The 20,332-nt window shown below is 49.9% G+C and overlaps 2 protein-coding genes and 1 non-coding gene across 3 annotated transcripts; 1 reads left to right on the forward strand and 2 right to left on the reverse strand.

Moving 5' to 3' along the window:
- Positions 1 to 469: 469 nt before the first annotated feature.
- MYCTH_2316515 (uncharacterized protein) lies at positions 470 to 10,086 on the reverse strand. The gene is made up of 4 exons (XM_003666723.1): positions 10,020 to 10,086; positions 9,761 to 9,958; positions 9,207 to 9,691; positions 470 to 490 (listed from the first exon to the last, which is right to left on the reverse strand). Exons 2-3 carry the CDS (start codon positions 9,840 to 9,842, stop codon positions 9,309 to 9,311), a joined length of 465 nt encoding a protein of 154 aa, XP_003666771.1. The 5' UTR covers positions 9,843 to 9,958; positions 10,020 to 10,086; the 3' UTR covers positions 470 to 490; positions 9,207 to 9,308.
- Positions 10,087 to 17,773: 7,687 nt separating this feature from the next.
- On the forward strand, positions 17,774 to 19,444 carry MYCTH_2311774 (uncharacterized protein). Its single transcript, XM_003666724.1, has one exon. The coding sequence runs from the start codon at positions 17,860 to 17,862 to the stop codon at positions 19,186 to 19,188; it is 1,329 nt and encodes a 442-aa protein (XP_003666772.1). The 5' UTR covers positions 17,774 to 17,859; the 3' UTR covers positions 19,189 to 19,444.
- Positions 19,445 to 20,033: 589 nt separating this feature from the next.
- Positions 20,034 to 20,125, reverse strand: MYCTH_t193. Its single transcript has one exon. It is a non-coding gene; the product is annotated as a tRNA-Ala (tRNA).
- Between the last annotated feature and the right edge of the window lie 207 nt (positions 20,126 to 20,332).

Here is a 20,332-nt window from a genome sequence, read left to right on the forward strand (position 1 = left end):
CCAGTGACGACCTTAGTCTTGGCGGTGATAATCTTCTGATTGGTCCGTCGAGTGATTGGCTGTCGGAATGTCCCGTGTCCTAGCTGTAGCCTGCCAGGCCGCCTATGTGCTTATCCATGACACGATGCCCCTCCTTTAAGGCTTTCGACCCGAAAGCCTTCTTAGGTCGTTTCAAATAGCGCTAACAACCCTCCGCTTGTGAGTACTGCATTCTCCCTATTTCTGTATCGTGGTCGCTATATTGATAAAATGCCGATAGAGAAACGGAAGTCGTATTCTGCACGTTACCGTGCTTCCCTTGCTTAGAACATCGCCGAGAACGGTTTTGTCGTTATGCCTTGTTCTTGGTGCGCGTCTCAAGGCCTTGTCTGCAAAATGATCGCGCGTATAAAGCGTTATGAGGCCTGTATTTGTCGAGGTCGTTCTTACGATGGCTCTAGCATCTCGCTTTCTTCCTATAAGCTCGTCTCCTTTTTTTTTTTTTTTTTTTTTAAGTGTAACTTCTGATGTTCTTTCTAGTAGATCATATTCTCCAGGAGCAGCGTCGTATCAAGGATGCTAAACGTCGTGCCGAACTTGAGCTAGATGAATCCTAACGCCGTCTAGAAGAAGCCTAGCACGAGTTGTCCGAAAAGCTTACACGGCTCCGGCGTCTTCGTTAGTAGAAGGAGTTTTTAGTAGAGAAAGGTGCTGATATGGTGGCGCGTGGTCTGTCGACCTTGGACGAGTTAGAGGAGGTTAAGCGGCAAGAGATGCCTGCTATGCCCTTGTCGTAGATTAATGATGCCGTCGATGCTGTCGACTGGGGCGCTGTCTTTGGTTCTGTCCTGGGTTTCCCTTTGGTCGATCTAGGTTCTGCCGGTAGAACTGTTCCAGTTTCTTAGGGCAGTTCAAATTCTTGACTAGTTCCTATAAGTTGTCTTCTGGTCCGAAATCAAGCCATTTGACCAGATACTACAGTTCTCCGTTGATGATACGTAAATCCAGAATTTCTTCGACGTCCTATTCTTCCTCTTCGTCCTTTGCTTCGATGTGTGTGGCAACCTTAGCGCTCTTTGGTGCTGGTTCGAGAAGTGAAATATGAAAAACATCCGTCCGTAGTCATATAGATGACGGTAACGATAGTCGGTAGTTAGATGTCGAGATTCGTTCTTTGATAACGAAGGGTCCGACCTTCTTGAAGTCTAGCTTTGTGCTTGGTCGTTTGGTTCGCAGGTTTCGTGTGATTAGGTAGACTTTATCTCCCCTCTCTAGGCAAGGTCCCTCGAGCCTGTGTTTGTCGTAGTAGTTCTTCATTCTGGTCTTGACAAACTCGAGTTCCTTTTTGAGCTTTCTATATAATGCGTGCATTTGTTCCGCTTTGACTGCTGCTCTTGGCACTGTGACCTCTGGTCCTTGCCTAAGGTCTGCTTTATATCCGTAGTTCGCGAAGAACGGTGTGACCTTGGTCGTTTCCGTTGGCGTCGTGTTGTAAGCAAGTTGTACTGTTGGCAACAGCATGACCTAGTCGTCTTACTAGTAGTTGACGTAAGAGCGGAGGTACTGCTTAACAACTTGGTTTAGTCGTTCCGTTTGTCCGTCAGTCTGTAGGTGATATGCCGTTGATAGCTTGCTGTTAACGCCTAATCGTTATATTAACGCTTGCCAAAACTTCGATACGAACTTGGTATCTCTGTCGGTGATCCATTCTTGCGGCTAAGCATATACTAATGTAACTTGCCGATAGATTACGTCTGCCAACTGTTCCGCTGTCTAGGACTCCTTATAGGGAAAGAAGTATACCTACTTAGTTAGGCGATCTACTATAGTAAGAATACTATCGTAGGTCACTCCTATGGCTATGTCCTTAGATTCTGGCAGCTTTGTAATAAAGTCCATCGTGACCGAACTCTATGGTTTGTCAGCTATTAGTAGTGGCTAAAGTAGCCTGTACGGCTTGTATCGTGCCGTTTTACTTCGATTACAGATATCGCAGTTCCATACGACTTCCTTGACTCGTGCCGTTAACTGTGGAAAGTCATAATGTTTCTTGACTTGTGCGACAGTCTTCGTGACTCCTTTGTGTCCTCCAAGTTTCGACTCGTGGAGCTCTCGAATCATCCGTAGCTGTTGGTCTTTGTCGTAGATGTACGCTTTGCCTTGGTACTAGAGTTTCCTATCTTTTTCTTCCACTCCATTAGGTACCAGTGGTCTGGGTGCTGCTTAATACTGTGCCTCGTTAATCCTTTCTTCTCGAAAGATTGCGTAGCATTCTAGGAACGAGTCAAGTGGATCATCTTCTACGGGTGTCTACGTTTCGTGATGTAGCGTTCCGTCTGTTCGCTCCTTGAACAACGGTAGTATTGTTTCCGTTCGTCCTTCTATATGATCCGTTCGTTGGCTTAAAGCGTCTGCTTGTGTGTTCTCTTTGCCCTTCTTGTAGCGGATCTCAAAGTTGAATTCCGCGAGGAATTCTGCCCATTGTATTTGTCGTCTGTTAAGCTCCTTCGTCGTCATGAAGTATCGCAGGTTCTTGTGATCTGTATACACTTGTACCGGTTTAATCGTGCTACTGAGGTATAGTCGCTATTCCTTGAAAGCTTCGACAATCGTAAGTAGTTCCTTGTCGTGGATCGGATAATTAAGACGTGGTCTATCGAGTTTCTTTAAAAAGAAGGCTATAGGATGTAGCTTCCCTTGTCCGTCTCGTTGTCCCAATTATCCTCCGATGGCGTAGTCTGAAGCGTCCGTTTCTACCTCGAATGGCTTCTTAGGGTCTGGTAGTAACAGTACCGGATCTTCGGTAATGGCATTCCGGATCTGCGTAAATGCTTGCTCGTGTTGCTCTTCCCATTGGAATTTAGTATTCTTCTTGGTAAGCTCGTACAAAGGTCGTATAATCGCTCTAAAGTTCCTAATGAACATCCGGTAGAAGTTTGCAAATCTAATGAAGCTTCGTACTTCTATGTGTCACGAATAAGCACATGGGCGGCCTGGCAGGCTGCAGCCAGGACGCGGGACATTCCGACAGCCAATCACTTGACGGACCAATCAGAAGATTATCACCGCCAAGACTAAGGTCTTCACTGGTGATAATAACATGTCACCGTCGACAACGCAGAATCACGAAGTGAAAGGAGGAGTGGTACTGGTGATAACTATTGAAGAAGGACAGACAATTGTGTATATATAGCTAGCTAGTCACTCGTTATGGTGGACTCTGGGAGTTCACCAGTGGTAACAATCACAATCACAGTACTCATACCAAGCATTGCTGATTACTGTGAGAGACAACTCTAAGTGTTGTTGTGAACCCTTTGGCTTCACCGAATCCCTCAGACGACCTGCCTGCTTGTCCTGCTTCACCCACCTCCGTCTGGACCCTTTCAGAAGAAGTCTGAGTTGGGTTCGTCACACGTTGTTACCACTCCCTTTGTTCTGTCATGGTTCAGAACGGAGGAGACCTCGACCTCGACACCGACATGGATACCAACGTCACGGCCGAACAACTGCTCGCCCAGCTTGGTCAACTCCAGCAGCGGATCCAGGAGTTGGACCAGAGAGACAAGGCTGCTCAAGCTCGAATCAAGGAACTCGAGAACCGCGAAAAGTACTCGCAGAAGTTGGTCAACGAGGCCTACGCCAAAATCGAGGCACTCGAGGGCGCCAAAGCGAAGCGCATCAAGATCGAACCACCTGGCAAATACGGAGGAACCAAGGAGGATCTCGCAGGATTCTTGACAAACCTCCGATCCTACTTCCGGCTCAATGACGACAAGTTTCCGGACGACAAAGCCAAAGTCCTCTACGCAGCCACGAGACTAGAGGGCAAGGCACTCAGATGGTTCGAGCCTACGTGGAACGACTATCTCACCGAGGAAGACGAAGACGACCGAGACGCGTTCACGCAGGCAGTCTTTCGATCCTACGACCGTTTCGAAGAAGAGCTTCGGAAGGTCTTTGGCGACAAAGACGAGAAAATCCATGCGCAAGAAAGACTCGCCAATCTCCGACAGACCAAGTCAGCAGCCTCCTACGCCGCACAGTTCAGACAGGACATGCTCAAGTCTCAGCTTAACGACGAGGCGTTGATGCAATTGTTCTATAACGGCTTGAAGGAAAAGGTCAAGGACGAGCTGTACAAGTACGATCGGCCTGAGACTCTGGACGAATACATCGCGCAGGCCATCAGGATCGATGATCGACTCTACGCACGAGAGCAGCAGAAACGAGGTCGAATGAACGGAACCACGGTTAAGGCCAACGACAAGAAAAAGCGAGCGTACGTCAGTACCTCGTACGGGACGCACCCCGGAGCCATGGATGTGGATGCAGCGCAGAAGCAGGACCAGAAGAAGACGGCCAAAGACAAGTCTAATGTTACCTGCTACAACTGCGGAAAGAAAGGGCACTACAAGCGAGAATGCCGAAGCCCGAAGAAAGAATGGAAACCAACCCCTGGAAAGGAAATTGCGGCCATCGACGAAACCACCAAGGACGTCATCGAAGTAGCGGCCACGAGCTACGAAGACAAGGGCAGTGACACGGACAGTCTCGGACACGACGGCAACGGTGAAGACGAACAAGCACCGTACTCCGAACTGGTCACTGTGGACCCAGAGACAGGTCTTGCCGAATGGGACATGGCAGGAGAATATGCACCGCCAGTTTCGATTCTCCCAGCCTTGAGGCAGTGGGGTTTCACAGTCACGCAGAGGCGGGATGGATCGTGGACAACCGACACCCAAGGAATCGAAAGACCCGGACCCAATGCTCTATTCCTCCAGGAACGAATCGAATGGTACCGCAACGAAGTTTTCCGACTCAACACGGAACTGCGCGAACGGGATGGGCGCTTGACTCGACTCGCCCAGCAGAGCGAAGAGATGAAGGACGAAATGAGGGAACTCCGACGTATCGTGGAAGCCATCAAAGGAGAACAGCCTGTGACATATGATGGGCCCGATAGCTACGCCGAGTACCTTGACGATCAGCAACTCAGCAACGACGTGCGGAACCCAGAATACCAGTTCATGCGCGCGAACCGCGGAAAAGACGAACGCACGTGGGAAAGCTACTGGAAGAAACACTCCTATGTCAGCACTGGAGTACCTACGGTCCACGTACAATGGGAAGGATTCGGGAAAGAATTCCAATACCTCCCAGGCGACGCCATGCGACTGCACCCTCGACACGAGGCACATGCGCAAGTGCCCTGGTTTCAGTGTGTGGCACACGAATGTCGATATCACTTCCGCGACAAATTCGAAAACAATCATTGGCCGACCCGACAGGAAAACGGGGACGGAGGCTTACGCCCTGTGGAATGGGTCTACGATGCAGGAAACAGAGCGGCCGAATTGCTCTGGAAGATCGAAGCCCGCAATTCAGAAAGCATCACGATAGTTCCAAGACGAGCCTGGCCTAGGCACTGCGGAACCGGACGAGACACATGGGACTCGTGCTGGAGCAACGATTGCCTCTATCACGCGGACGAAAAGAAATTGCGAATTCGGGAGCTTCAGACGAAGCTATGGCACGCACGACGGAAAGCAGAACGGACCCAATGGTGGGAAGCCGCAAGCACTCAATGGCTCACGGAAATGAGCACGATCGACGAAGCCGCTATCAGCCGAACAACCGAAGAGGTCAGCACTGACCTGGGAAACGGGTCAGGGCCCTTCGAGGGGCCCGGAAACCATTAACGCCCGTGCAGCGGCAAGTGGTAGCGCAGTACAGGAGGAACTGGCGCAAGGGACCACTATATCGAGACCTCCCGGCAGAAACATGGGAAATCGCTGCAATCTTTGGACGACGGCGGCAAGACAAGCGACTGTGGATAACAGCACAATGGAGACAGCACGAAATGCTCGCACTAGTGGACAGTGGAGCAGAGATGAATCTGATTTCGCCGACACTTGTGAATCAGCTACGGATACCCTGGAGAATGAAGCGGAAGCATGGCATAGTCAAAGGGCCATTTCCGACGCAATGGGTACGCAGAGAGACCGAACCGATCGACATCACTGTGGCAGGGAAGACCACAGCAGTCGTATTCAGCATCGTGGACATGGGCAACGACAAAGACATGATATTGGGGTTACCATGGCATGAAGATTACGACCCGGACATCAGCTGGAAGAATGGTGGCCACCTGCGACCCCGAACGGAGTCGTATTCGACCAGCAAGATGGGGAGCGCGCAAGGATCGCGAGCGGACGATGCTCAAGGAAAGGCATGTCCTACGGATCCACCGCAAGAGACGGACAGTGGCAGGCAGACCACTACGGACTCTGGAAGAGGCGGCACAACGACATCGATATTGCGACAGGAGGAACGAGCTGAATCGCCGATAGCTGTTCTCTCCGTTGACGAATGCGGAGCACTGCAATTGGAGCAGTGGGTTGAGACAGGAGAAATCGCCAGTATCGCCATGGACGGAACCAAGTTCGCATACTATCAGAAAACCGAGAGACGAGACAAGACTGGGGAAGTACCGAAGGAGTATGAGGGACACCCAGCATTCGAACCGAAACATCTGGAAGGATTACCAGAACACGGCCCATGGGATCACGAGATCAAGCTCAAGGAAGGAGCACGACTGAAGTTCTTCAAGATTTACCACACGAGCCAGACGCAGAACGAAGAACTTAAGCGATATTTGGAGGAGAACCTTCGAAGAGGACATATCCGCCCGTCGACATCGCCAGCAGGCTACCCAATCCTGTTTGTGCCAAAGAAAGACGGAAAGCTACGGTTATGTGTCGACTATCGGCAACTCAACGAACAGACCGTGAAAAACCGATACCCGTTACCGCTGATCTCACGGCTCCGAGATCAGTTGGCAGGAGCCCAATATTTCACGCGTCTTGACTTGCCATCGGCCTACAACCACATACGGATCAAAGAAGGCGACGAGTGGAAAACGGCCTTTAGGACACCCTATGGCCACTACGAGTACCTCGTCATGCCATTCGGACTTACGAACGCGCCGGCAACGTTCCAAGCCCTGATTGATCAAGCTATCCAACCCTTTCTCGACAAATTTGCGGTATGTTATCTCGACGACATACTCATCTTCTCCAAGACGATGGACGAACACCGGAGGCACGTGAAAGCAGTGCTGGACGCGCTGCACGCGTACAAGCTATCAGTCAACAAGGAAAAGAGCGAATTCCATGTCAGGAAGACAGTCTTTTTGGGATACGAAATATCCCCCGGACAAATCCGGATGGAACCTTCAAAGGTTGAAGCCATCAAGAATTGGCCACAACCAGCGTCAGCCACGGAAGTACGAAGTTTCATCGGATTTGCGAACTTCTACCGGATGTTCATCAGGAACTTTGGAGCGATCGCACGACCTTTGCACGAACTCACCAAGAAGAATGCTGAATTCCAATGGGAAGAGCAACACGAGCAAGCATTCACGCAAATCCGCGACGCCATTACCGAAGATCCAGTACTGGTACTGCCAGACCCCAAGAAGCCATTCGAGGTGGAAACGGACGCTTCAGACTACGCCATCGGAGGACAATTGGGACAACGAGACGAACAAGGGAAGCTACATCCTGTAGCCTTCTTTTCAAAGAAGCTCGACGGACCACGTCTCAATTATCCGATCCACGACGAGGAACTACTTGCGATTGTCGAAGCTTTCAAGGAATGGCGACCATACCTCAGCGGCACGATTGAACCGGTACAAGTGTATACGGATCACAAGAACTTGCGATACTTCACGACGACGAAGGAACTCAACGGACGACAAATACGATGGGCAGAATTCCTCGCGGAATTCAACTTCGAGATCCGCTACAAGAAGGGCAAAGAAAACGCACGAGCAGACATTTTAAGCCGACGAACGGATCACACGAAAGGACGAACGGGAACAACACCACCGTTGTTCAAGGAACGAACAGACGGGACGTTGCACCACGAAACGCAGACACCCGTGGAAGATGATCCACTTGACTCGTTCCTAGAATGCTGCGCAATCTTTCGAGAGGAAAGGATCAACGAGGCACAGTATCAAGCAGCACCCGGACCAGTGGTACCTGACGGAGTGGAAGAAAGAGATGGGAAACTCTGGTACCGAGACAAAGCGTACATCCACGACAAGGATCAACAGCTGCGAATGATTCGAGAACTCCACGAATCAAAACTCGGAGGACACAAAGGAGTCACGAAGACTGTCGCACAAGTCAAGAAGCACTACGACTTTCCACAGTTAACGGCACGAGTTAAGGAAGTCGTACGGAACTGCGACATCTGCAATCGGAGCAAAACGGCACGACACAAGCCGTACGGGCTACTTCAGCCACTACCAACAGCTGACAAACCATGGAGTTCAGTTGCGATGGACTTCATCACGAAGCTGCCAGAATCCAAGGACACAGCCACAGGAGTGACCTACGACAGTATTCTTACTGTAGTAGATCGCCTGACTAAGTGGGCATATTTCTTTCCCTACAAGGAGTCCTGGACAGCGGAACAGTTGGCAGACGTGATCTATCGGCAAGTTGCATCAGTGCATGCTTGGCCGCAAGAATGGATCACCGACAGAGACACCAAGTTCGCATCGAAGTTCTGGCAAGCGTTAATGCAACGATTAGGCGTCAACAGCAAGCTGTCAACGGCATATCACCCGCAGACCGACGGACAAACGGAGCGACTAAACCAAGTTGTTGAGCAATACCTCCGCTCTTACGTCAATTACCAACAAGACGACTGGGTCATGCTGTTACCAACAGCACAACTCGCCTACAACACGACGCCGACAGAAACGACCAAAGTCACACCGTTCTTCGCGAACTACGGATATGAAGCAGACCTTAGGCAAGGACCAGAGGTCACAGTGCCGAGAGCAGCAGTCAAAGCAGAACAGATGCACGCACTGCATGAAAAGCTCAAAAAGGAACTCGAGTTTGTCAAGACCAGAATGAAGAACTACTACGACAAACACAGGCTCGAGGGACCTCGCCTAGAGAGGGGAGACAAAGTCTACCTGATCGCACGAAACTTGCGAACCAAACGACCAAGCACGAAGCTGGACTTCAAGAAGGTCGGACCCTTCGTTATCAAAGAACGAATCTCGACATCCAACTACCGACTATCGTTACCGTCATCTATGCGACTACGGACGGATGTTTTTCATATTTCACTTCTCGAACCAGCACCAAAGAACGCCAAGGTTGCCACGCACATCGAAGCAGAGGACGAAGAGGAAGAATGGGACGTCGAAGAAATTCTGGATTCACGCATCATCAACGGGGAACTGCAGTACCTGGTCAAATGGCTTGATTTTGGACCAGAGGACAACTCATGGGAACCAGTCAAGAATTTGAACTGCCCTGAGAAACTGGAACAGTTCCACCGGCAGAATCCGGATCGACCAAAGGAAAACCCGGGACAGAACCAAAGACGGCGCCCCAGTCGACAGCATCGACGGCATCATTAATCTGTGACGAGGGCATAGCAGGCGTCTCTTGCCGCTCAACCTCCTCCAACTCGTCCAAGGTCGACAGACCACGCGCCACCATGTCGGCACCTTTCTCCACCAAAAACTCCTTCTGCTGACGAAGACGCCGGAGCCGCGCAAGCTTTTCGGACAACTCGCGCTGGGCTTCTTCCAGACGGCGTTGAGATTCATCCAGCTCAAGTTCGGCACGACGTTCAGCATCCTTGATACGACGCTGCTCCTGGAGAATGCGATCCACTAGAACGAACATCAGGAATCACATTCAAAAAAAAAAAAAAAAAAAAAAGAAGAAGAAAACGTGCTTACAGGAAGAAAGCGGTATGCCAGAGCCATCGCAAGAACGACCTCGACGAACGCAGGCTTCGCAACGCTTCGTACGCGCGATCATTTTGCAAACGAGGCCTTGCGACGCGCACCAAGAGCAAGGCATAACGACAAAACCGTTCTCAGCGATGTTCTGAGCAAGGGAAGCACGGTAACGTGCAGAATGCGACTTCCGTTTCTCTATCGGCATTTTGTCAACATGACGACCACGACGCAGAAACAGGGAGAATGCAGTACTCACAAGCGAAGGGTTGTTGGCGCTATTTGAAACGGCCTAAGAGGGCTTTCGGGTCGAAAGCCTTGAAGGAGGGGCATCGTGTCACGAATAAGCACATGGGCGGCCTGGCAGGCTGCAGCCAGGACGCGGGACATTCCGACAGCCAATCACTTGACGGACCAATCAGAAGATTATCACCGCCAAGACTAAGGTCTTCACTGGTGATAATAACATGTCACCGTCGACAACGCAGAATCACGAAGTGAAAGGAGGAGTGGTACTGGTGATAACTATTGAAGAAGGACAGACAATTGTGTATATATAGCTAGCTAGTCACTCGTTATGGTGGACTCTGGGAGTTCACCAGTGGTAACAATCACAATCACAGTACTCATACCAAGCATTGCTGATTACTGTGAGAGACAACTCTAAGTGTTGTTGTGAACCCTTTGGCTTCACCGAATCCCTCAGACGACCTGCCTGCTTGTCCTGCTTCACCCACCTCCGTCTGGACCCTTTCAGAAGAAGTCTGAGTTGGGTTCGTCACACTATGACTGACGTCGGTCGTAGCCAATTCTTGATGGCTTTAACCTTTGAAGGTTCTATCCGGATTTGTCCCGGGGATATCTCGTATCCCAAAAACACCGTTTTCCTAATGTGGAATTCGCTCTTTTCCTTGTTAACTAATAGCTTGTACGCGTATAGCGCGTCTAGCACTGCTTTCACGTACTTCCGGTATTTGTCTATCGTCTTAGAGAAGATGAGTATATCGTCAAGATAATATACCGTAAATTTGTCGAGAAAAGGTTAGATAGCTTAATTAATCAAGGCTTAGAACGTTACCGGCGTATTCGTAAGTCCAAATGGCATGACGAGGTACTTATAGTGGCTATAGGGTGTCCTAAAGGCCGTTTTCTACTTGTCGCCTTCTTTGATCCGTATATAGTTGTAGGCCGATGGCAAGTCAAGACGCGTGAAATATTAGGCTCCTGTTAACTGATCTCGGAGCCGTGAGATTAGTAGTAACGGGTATCGGTTTTTCACGGTCTGTTCGTTAAGTTGCCGATAGTCGACATATAACTATAGCTTTCCGTCTTTCTTGGGCACAAATAGGATTAGGTAGCCTGCTAGCGATATCGACAGGCGGATATATCCTCTTTGAAGGTTCTCTTCCAAATATTGCTTAAGTTCTTCGTTCTATGTCTAGCTCGTGTAGTAGATCTTGAAGAACTTTAGTCGTGCTCCTTCCTTAAGCTTGATCTCGTGATCCTATGGGCCGTGTTCTGGTAGTCCTTCTAGATGTTTCGGTTCGAATGCTAGGTGTCCTTTGTATTCCTTCGGTACTTCCCTAGTCTTGTCTCGTCTCTCGGTTTTCTAGTAGTATACGAACTTGGTTCCGTTTATAGCGATGCTAGCGATTTCTCCTATCTCAACCTACTACTCCCATTGCAGTGCTCCGCATTCGTCAACGGAGAGAACAGCTATCGGCGATTCAGCTCGTTCCTCCTGTCGCGATATCGATGTCGTTATGCCGCCTCTTCTAGAGTCCGTAGTGGTCTACCTGCCACTGTCTGTCTCTTGCGGTAGATCCGTAGGATATGCCTTTCCTTGAGCATCGTCTACTCGTGATCCTTGCGTGCTCCCCATCTCGCTAGTCGAATATAACTCTATTCGGGGTTACAGGTGGCTACTATTCTTCTAGCTGATGTCTAGGTCGTAATCTTCATGCCATGGTAACCCTAATATTATGTCTTTGTCGTTGCCTATGTCTACGATGCTAAATACAACTGCTATAGTCTTCCCTGCCATAGTAATGTCGATCGGTTCGGTCTCCCTATATACCTATTATGTCGGAAATGGCCCTTTGACTATGCCATGCTTCTGCTTTATTCTCTAGGGTATCCGTAGTTAATTTACAAGTGTTGGCGAAATCAGATTCATTTTTGCTCTACTATCTACTAGTACGAGCATTTCGTGCTGTTTCTACTGTGCTATTATCTACAATCGCTTATCTTGCCGCTGTCGTCTAAAGATTGTAGCGATTTCCTATGTTTCTGCCGGGAGGTCTTGATATAGTGGTCTCTTGCGCTAGTCCCTCCTATACTATGCTACCACTCGCCGCTACGTAGGCGTTAATGGTTTCCGGGCCCCTTAAAGGGCCCTGACCCGTTTCCTAGGTCAGTGCTGACCTCTTTAGTTGTTCGGCTGATAGCAGCTTCGTCGATCGTGCTCATTTCCGTGAGCCATTAAGTGCTTACAGCTTCCCACCACTAGGTCCGTTCTGCTTTCCGTCGTACGTGCTATAGCTTTGTCTGAAGCTCCCGAATTCGCAATTTCTTTTCGTCCGCGTGATAGAGGTAATCGTTGCTCTAATACGAGTCCTATATGTCTCGTCCGGTTCTGCAGTGCCTAGGCTAGGCTCGTCTTAGAACTATCGTAATGCTTTCTAGATCGTAGGCTTCGATCTTCTAGAGTAATTCGGCCGCTCTGTTTCCTATATCGTAGACCCATTCTATAGGGCGTAAGCTTCCGTCCTCATTTCCTTGTCAGGTCGGCCAGTGATTGTTTTCGAATTTGTCGTAGAAGTGGTATCGGCATTCGTATACCATACACTAGAACCAGGGCACTTGCGTATATGCCTCGTGTCGAGGGTATAGTCGCGTGGCGTCGCCTAGGAGGTATTGGAATTCTTTCCCGAATCCTTCCCATTGTATGTAGATCGTAGATACTCTAGTGCTGATATAGGAGTATTTCTTCTAGTAGCTTTCCTATGTACGCTCGTCTTTTCCGTGGTTCGCGCGCATAAACTGGTACTCGGGGTTCCGTATGTCGTAGGTGAGTTGCTAATCGTTAGAATGCTTGGCGTAGCTGTCAGGCCTATCATATGTTACAGGCTGTTCTCCTTTGATGGTTTCCACGATACGTCGAAGTTCCCTCATCTCGTCCCTCATTCCGTCGCTCTGCTAGGCAAGTCGAATCAAGCGTTCATCCCATTTACGTAGTTCCGTGTTAAGCCGAAAAACTTCATTGCGGTACCATTCGATTCGTTCCTAGAGGAATAGAACATTGGGTCCGGGTCTTTCGATTCCTTAGGTGTCGGTTGTCTACAATCCATCCTGCCTCTGTATGACCGTAAAGCCCTACTGCCTCAAGGCTGGGAGAATTGAAACTAGCGGTACATATTCTCCTGCCATGTCCTATTCGGCAAGACCTGTCTCTAGGTCTACAGTGACCAGTTCGGAGTACGGTGCTTGTTTGTCTTTACCATTGTCGTCATGTCCGAGACTGTCCGTGTCACTGCCCTTGTCTTTGTAGCTTATGGCCGCTACTTCGATGATGTCCTTGGTGGTTTCGTCGATGGCCGCAATTTCCTTTCTAGGGGTTGGTTTCCATTCTTCCTTCGGGCTCCGGCATTCTTGCTTATAGTGCCCTTTCTTTCCGTAGTTATAGTAGGTAACATTGGACTTGTCTTTGGTCGTCTTCTTCCGGTCCTGCTTCTACACTACGTCTATATCTATAGCTCCGGGATGCGTCCTGTACGAGGTACTGACGTACGCTCGCTTTTTCTTGTCGTTGGCCTTAACTATGGTTCCGTTTATTCGACCTCGCTTCTGCTACTCTCGTGTGTAGAGTCGATTATCGATCCTAATGGCCTACGCGATGTATTCGTCTAGAGTCTCAGGCCGATCGTACTTATATAGCTCGTCCTTAACCTTTTCCTTCAAGCCGTTATAGAACAATTACATTAACGCCTCGTCGTTAAGCTAAGACTTAAGCATGTCCTATCTAAACTATACAGCATAGGAGGCTGCTAACTTGGTCTGTCGGAGATTGGCGAGTCTTTCTTACGTATAAATCTTCTCGTCCTTATCGCTAAAAACCTTCCGAAGCTCTTCTTCGAAACGGTCGTAAGATTGGAAGACTGCCTATGTGAACGCGTCTCGGTTGTCTTTGTCTTCCTCAGTGAGGTAGTCGTTCCACGTAGGCTCAAACTATCGCTAGGTAGTTCGATCTTGATGCGCTTCGCTTTAGCGCCCTCGAGTGCCTCGATTTTAGTATAGGCCTCGTTAACTAACTTCTACGAGTACTTTTCGCGGTTCTCGAGTTCCTTGATTCGAGCTTAAGCAGCCTTGTCTCTCTGGTCCAACTCCTGAACCCGCTGCTAGAGTTGACCAAGCTAAGTGAGCAGCTGTTCGGCCGTGACGTCGGTAGCCATGTCGATGTCGAGGTCGAAGTCACCTCCGTTCTAAACCATGACAGAACAAAGGGAGTAGTAACAACGTGTAACGAACCCAACTCAGACTTCTTCTAAAAGGGTCCAGACGGAGGTAGGTGAAGCGGGACAAGCAGGCAGGTCGTCTAAGGGATTCGGTGAAGCCAAAGGGTTTACAACAACACTTAGAGTTATCTCTCACAGTAATCAGCAGCGCTTGGTATGAGTACTATGATTGTGATTGTTACCACTGGCGAACTCCCAGAGTCCACCATAACGAGTAACTGGCTAGCTATATATACATAATGGTCTGTCCCTCTTTAATAGTTATTACCAGTACCACTTCTCCTTTCACCTCGTGATTCTGCGTTGTCGACGGTGACATGCTATTATCACTAGTGACGACCTTAGTCTTGGCGGTGATAATCTTCTGATTGGTCTATCGAGTGATTGGCTGTCGGAATGTCCCGTGTCCTAGCTGCAGCCTGCCAGGCCGCCTATGTGCTTATCCGTGACATTACGTTATAACTATCATATAGAGCGTTACAATAGATAGCGTAAGTATAGAGCAAAGTGCCTAGATAATCCCTCTAATAAGGTTAATATCCTTCTTTTTATATACTTTTATAGCTTTATAGAGTTTAAGGTCTATAGTATATACTAGCTAGTATTATAACTATCCTATCTGCTTATTAATATCTATAGTATATACGATATCTTCATAAAAGGAGTCTTATAGTTATACAAATTCGGCTATAACGGCCATATTAGAAGGTATTAAATCTATAGATATTAAAGGTAATAATCTTTCTTAGAGTTACTCCTAGGAAGCTAGGATAAGGTTATCTCTAGCTTACTTACAGGTTAGGCACTATAGAACTTCCAGATCTAGCTTACAATCGCTATTAGGGTCGACAAATCCCTATATACTAGCAAATTTAGCCTATAACTATAGTTTAATATACTACAAGTTCTAAGAACTAGGCCCTATAAGGTATATAGAAGTCTCGACTAGGATCTCGGATATAATAGATAGATACGTCGTTAAATACATATAGAAGTAAGGTAAGAGAGTTCGTAATAGAAGAAGCTACCACTAATATTAAAGATACGTCGGCAGAGGAGTAGTCAAGGCGCTAGGCTTATAACTGCCGAACGTAGTAGGAGCTTCGGGAGCGTTGAAAGCAGTCTATAGTAGGTGGCTGTACGAAGGAGACAGTGCCTTGTTAAAGCTATCTACAAAGGAGACAAAACGAGTGGTATTTATAGACAAAGGGACTGGCCAATGCGTTGAACAGCCTCATACAGCTGTGGCAAACGCGTGGCTAATACGCTTAGAAGCTCCACAGCTTCCGACACTCTATTTGTCGGTAGGGAGCTTATTGAAATCGACGACGAGGCATTGCTAGCCACGCTGCGGCGGGGAAATCGGCTTCAACAGCTATAGATCTATATCGTGCGGTATACTTCCCTCTTTGCTTTCTGAGTCTTAGCCTCTTCGGTCTTGTGGGAGAGGGAATCGGCTGCTGTATTCCCGGATATGTAGATGGCCTAGAGAGGCCAGTTATTTAGGTATTACCGAGTCGAAGCAAGCGTGTGGAATGCTGCTTCTTATGCACCGATCTTCTTTCCCGCGGCACCCTCAGTGCCTGACCGTAGGCCGGCAACGAAATGAACGCCGCTATCAAAGACGAACCATCCCTCATGGCCCAGGTGTCTTGTGCCCTATATAGACACAAGGTCAGCAAATCATCCGTTACTATCGCCAACCCAAAGCAACGAGAACCTATACTCGGTCTCCCAATACTTATTATCCATCTTCACAAACCCATTCCACTACAAATAGCTAGAACGTAGCGTAGATTGAAGTGGAGACTCAAGCTGTTGGTGTGGCTCGCCAACCTCGTGCTCATTTCCCACAAGGCCTTCTCTTCCCACAACGCCATAAACATTTTCCAAAACTTGGCTCGGCGGGAGCTCAGGGCTACTGGGGCCAGGTTTTGAAGTTTGTCGGCAAAGCACTCGACATCATCGCAACACGTCTTGATAAGTGCACGAACGGCCTCCCAGCCATGTTCCTCCAGTAACGGACAGTTTTTCAGCCGTTCAAGAACCAGGCGCAAGCCCTTAACATCCGCTTTGGCTGTTTTAACGTTGTCAGGGCCATCCTTAAGCTCGAGAACATTCTCGTGGGCGGTTTTGGCAAAAGCGGCTGTCAGCCCTACGGCTGATGCCGCCGGTTTGCGCCATGGAAAAAGTGGGGTTGTCCTGGCCGTGATTTTACCCCGCATGCCTGGTTGGCAACTCGGCACTGCTCAGCTGCTGCGCCTTGCAATTTGCCAGAAGTACGGAGCACTATGAGAGTAGGGCCGCAAACGCGTTTGGTTGGCTTGGAACAAGATTTGCAACATGTTGGTGGAACTTTTGGTCACAAGGCGATGTTAGGATCACACCTAAGTATAGATGAGAAACGGAGTTGGGTAACGGAATAACTATCAAGAAACTAAGCGTGTTGTTCACGTGATCTAAGCTCTGTTGAGTCAGCAATCTGAACCCAAAAAAACGTTCGCCCTCGCTACAAAAACGACAAGCTTTTGGTCTTCGTTGTTGTCTACGGAGTAAAGGGTGCGGTTTCTTGTCCTCATAGCTACCAGTTCTGGACCCTTCTGAGCAGACACGGAACCTTTATGGGCAAAAGTGAGGGTACGGTTCGGTAGGCACGCACAACAGTGTAAACACAAAGAACAGACCGTCAAACAATGCTAAAGCACAGAGTTTACATGAAAAGGATCATAGAGTGCCGAAGTAATCCGTACTCCGTAGGAATCACACGACATCCGTACCTATATTCAAGGCTTGGGCTTATCGGGTCGGTCCGGAGGGGAGGTTGGTTTATCCAATTAGCATCCAGCTGTTCGGGGAAGGTAAATCCGGTTGTCGGGGCATCCCGTCCACCGAACACCGGAGGTGAGAGCCGGTGGGCCGAAATATCATGGGTACTGTGTAAATTACAATACGTTACCTTACTTTTTCCGGTACTCCTCAACTTAGAGCGAAGATAAGCAATATTAATATTAGTGGTGGTCCACGCATTTACTTTTATTGCGCTTAAAGTCTTCGAGCTTTCTCCTGCGTATTGTACGGGATACATTGTGAAAGAAGTCATGGATAGAGCTGGTTTATACATGCTTGGTCCCATTCGGGGCGTGGATGGCGCGTGCGCTTTGGCAGCAGTTGAGTGGTTTGCATTGCAATTCGCCCGAGCTCCTTACCGGAGCAACTGGTGGAACCCCCCGGAATATGTCAGCAGCTGATAGCAGCTTCCAGAAATCGGGAAGTTTGGTTGGCCTCCAGGGCGACCACGCGGTCCCTTGTGGCGACGCCTTATAACATGGAAATTACAAATACTCTTTCGCAACGTTTCCTACTCGCCTTTCCTTTTCCAAACACAAACTGCATCCTACCCAGCATCAAGTTAATATCTGCTGCGAGTGCAGGACCACTTCGCAGCATCTTGTGAGCACTTTAGCATTCGACCGCCGACGCCGTTCGGCTTCCAACAATACCGGGTTCTCCAACGACATCTTCGAGGCATAAGAGATCCACGTGTCGCCGCTATCTCCCACATCGCGTCTCGTGGCATCAGGCGCAATGGCCGACCACGCAGGAGGCGACCAGGAGTTGATGTATTGCCATGCCTGCCACCATCAATGGCAGAGGGCCGGCGAGAGCATCGAGTGCCCTGTGTGCATGAGCGCATCGACCGAGATTGTATGTCAGGCCCCGCGAGGTTTGTTGCATCCAGCGTCGCGGCCGCTAACCGCTCTGCAGGTCTCTCCTGAGAACGATCCACGCCAGTTCCATAACCGGCAGCCACAGTCTATTGCTTCAGGCGCGACTTCAAGTACACCCGCTACTGCTTCAAGCACCCCGCAGCCGACTCTGGATCAGAATGCCCCTGTCAACTCGGCCGGGAATGGCACCTCCTCACCGGCCGACGCCCCAAACCCAGAGAGCGGCAGCGCCCAGCCCGCTCCTGATGGACAGCGTCCCCGTGTTACCGTCCGGTTCACCACCGCCGAGCTTCCGCCCGTTACATTCTTTACCTTCGTGACCGGACCTGCCGCTCCGCCCGCTTCGGAACACGCGTCGCCTGTGCCAGCCTTCGGCATGCACTTCTTCCCGCCCGTCACTATCGTGCCCGTAGCGCCTCCGCCCACCGTCAACACCAGCCCTTCTGCCGAGCCAGCAGATCAAAATGCCGCCAATCAACAGAACACGCAGCAGGACGCCTCCACCGAGACCCAGGTCGAGGGCACCCAGCAACCACAGCAACCACAACCGCAGTCACGACCACAGCCAGAAGAACAACAACAACAGCAGCAGCAGCAGCAGCAACAACAACAACAACAGCCGCAGAGTGCTTATTCACACGCCTTCCTTGCCACTCTCCTGCACTCACTTCTCTACGGTCCGGTGGCAGCCGCAGGGGCCATGGGAACCACGACTTTCTTCCACCCGGGCGACGCAGTCTACTCGCAGGAAGCCTTCGATCGCATCCTGACGCAGCTGCGCGAGCAGGCGCCGCCGGGAGGACCCCCGCCGGCCTCGCAGGCCGCCCTCGACCGGCTGCAGGCGCACATCCGCGAGGTGGACGACCAGATGCTTGGCAACGACAACGACAAGAACACGACGCGGACCAAGTGTGCCATTTGCGTCGACGACATGGTCCGCGGCGAGAAGGCGGCCGTGCTCCCCTGCGAGCACTTCTTCCACGGCGACTGCGTGCTGCCCTGGCTCAAGATGCACGGCACCTGTCCCGTCTGTCGCCGGTCGGTGGAGGTGGATGCCACCGGGGACGGGAAGCCAGCCAAGCTCAATGCCGAGACTCCGCTCGCGCCCGGGGCGGGTGCTGCAGGAGCAGGCGCTGCGGAGTCGGAAACGAGGGGCGAGGATGCGGGCGCCATGGATTGCTCGTGACATGATTTTGGGGGGTGGGGGAGGGGGGTAGTTTCTGGTTCAGCACCGGGCGTTGTATGATTTGGGAATTTCGGACTTTTGGCTTTAAGGGAAACGGCATGATACCAGGCGAATGGGTTAGGGGTTTGACTTCTTTTCGAGGAATTTGAGGACTTTGCAACAGCCTGCTCTGAGCGGCTCGGAAACAGCAGCATGGATGGATGGATGATTTGTTACCAGTTCTGGGCCATGGTACAGCGGGCTGCGACTGGGTTTACTTGGGCATTTAGCGTTGCACCATGAAATCTAACGGTGACCCACGGTTGTGGCCATTGGGCTATAGAGGCTTGAGCTGTACTTGCGGACCTCAGTTTACGGCGGGGTCTTCGGCCTTCGTGAAATAGAGAGCTGAGGGACGGGCTGCTTTAAGCACGGATAGACATGATATGATACCCAAGCACACGCTCAAATGTAGTAGGTAATTAGCATTCCGACCAAAACTAAGTTGGTAGTGCAGTATTAAACTACTTTCTCACTTTGGCTGGATTTGACGTGTGAAAGTTCGAATGATTTCAGAATTTGACACGAAGCTCGCAAACCTCGTGGGGGCTCTGAGGCTCCTCGGTGTTGTCACTGTTACGAGGAAATCACAAACTGCTCTGTAATTAGGCAGACTTGGACTTTTTAATTGGCAAGTTTTAGCTCCCATTATTGTAACAATCTAGCCCCATCAAAACGAGTTTAAAACCCAATCTGGATGTTATACTTCCAAAGCGTGGATTATTTAGAAACACGAAATCTAACCGCAAAAGCTAAAACATTTAATAAATCGTACTGGGTTTTGAAAACTGGAAAAAAAAATAAGCTGGACGCACCGCGGATCGAACGCGGGACCGTCTGTAGAGCAGGATGGAAATTTCCTTGCAAAACAGAAATCATACCACTAGACCATGCGCCCAAACATGGTGTTAGGAAAGCACGGCTACACTAAAGCCTGATATACCTTATTCGCCTTAGCCAACTACTCCCCCAAATATATCACATCCAACATAGCAAGCCAGCAAGTTCGCAGCATCCACTTGAGGCACTAGACGGAACTGGAGCGTCTTGAGTCCCGTTCTCCTTAGCGAACGAGATGGTCAGGGAGCGACATTAATTATATTGA

This window comes from Thermothelomyces thermophilus, chromosome 7 (assembly GCF_000226095.1).
Source record: "Thermothelomyces thermophilus ATCC 42464 chromosome 7, complete sequence".
NCBI classification, from domain to species: domain Eukaryota; kingdom Fungi; phylum Ascomycota; class Sordariomycetes; order Sordariales; family Chaetomiaceae; genus Thermothelomyces; species Thermothelomyces thermophilus.

What these genes read in the sequence shown, in the direction of transcription:
- MYCTH_2316515 (XM_003666723.1), bottom strand. Translation starts at nt 9,842, where the DNA reads ATGATCGCGCGTACGAAGCGTTGCGAAGCCTGCGTTCGTCGAGGTCGT. An exon ending in TGGCATACCGCTTTCTTCCT is followed by an intron (nt 9,692 to 9,760) that starts GTAAGCACGTTT and finishes TGTTCGTTCTAG; the next exon opens with TGGATCGCATTCTCCAGGAG.
- MYCTH_2311774 (XM_003666724.1), top strand. Translation starts at nt 17,860, where the DNA reads ATGGCCGACCACGCAGGAGGCGACCAGGAGTTGATGTATTGCCATGCC.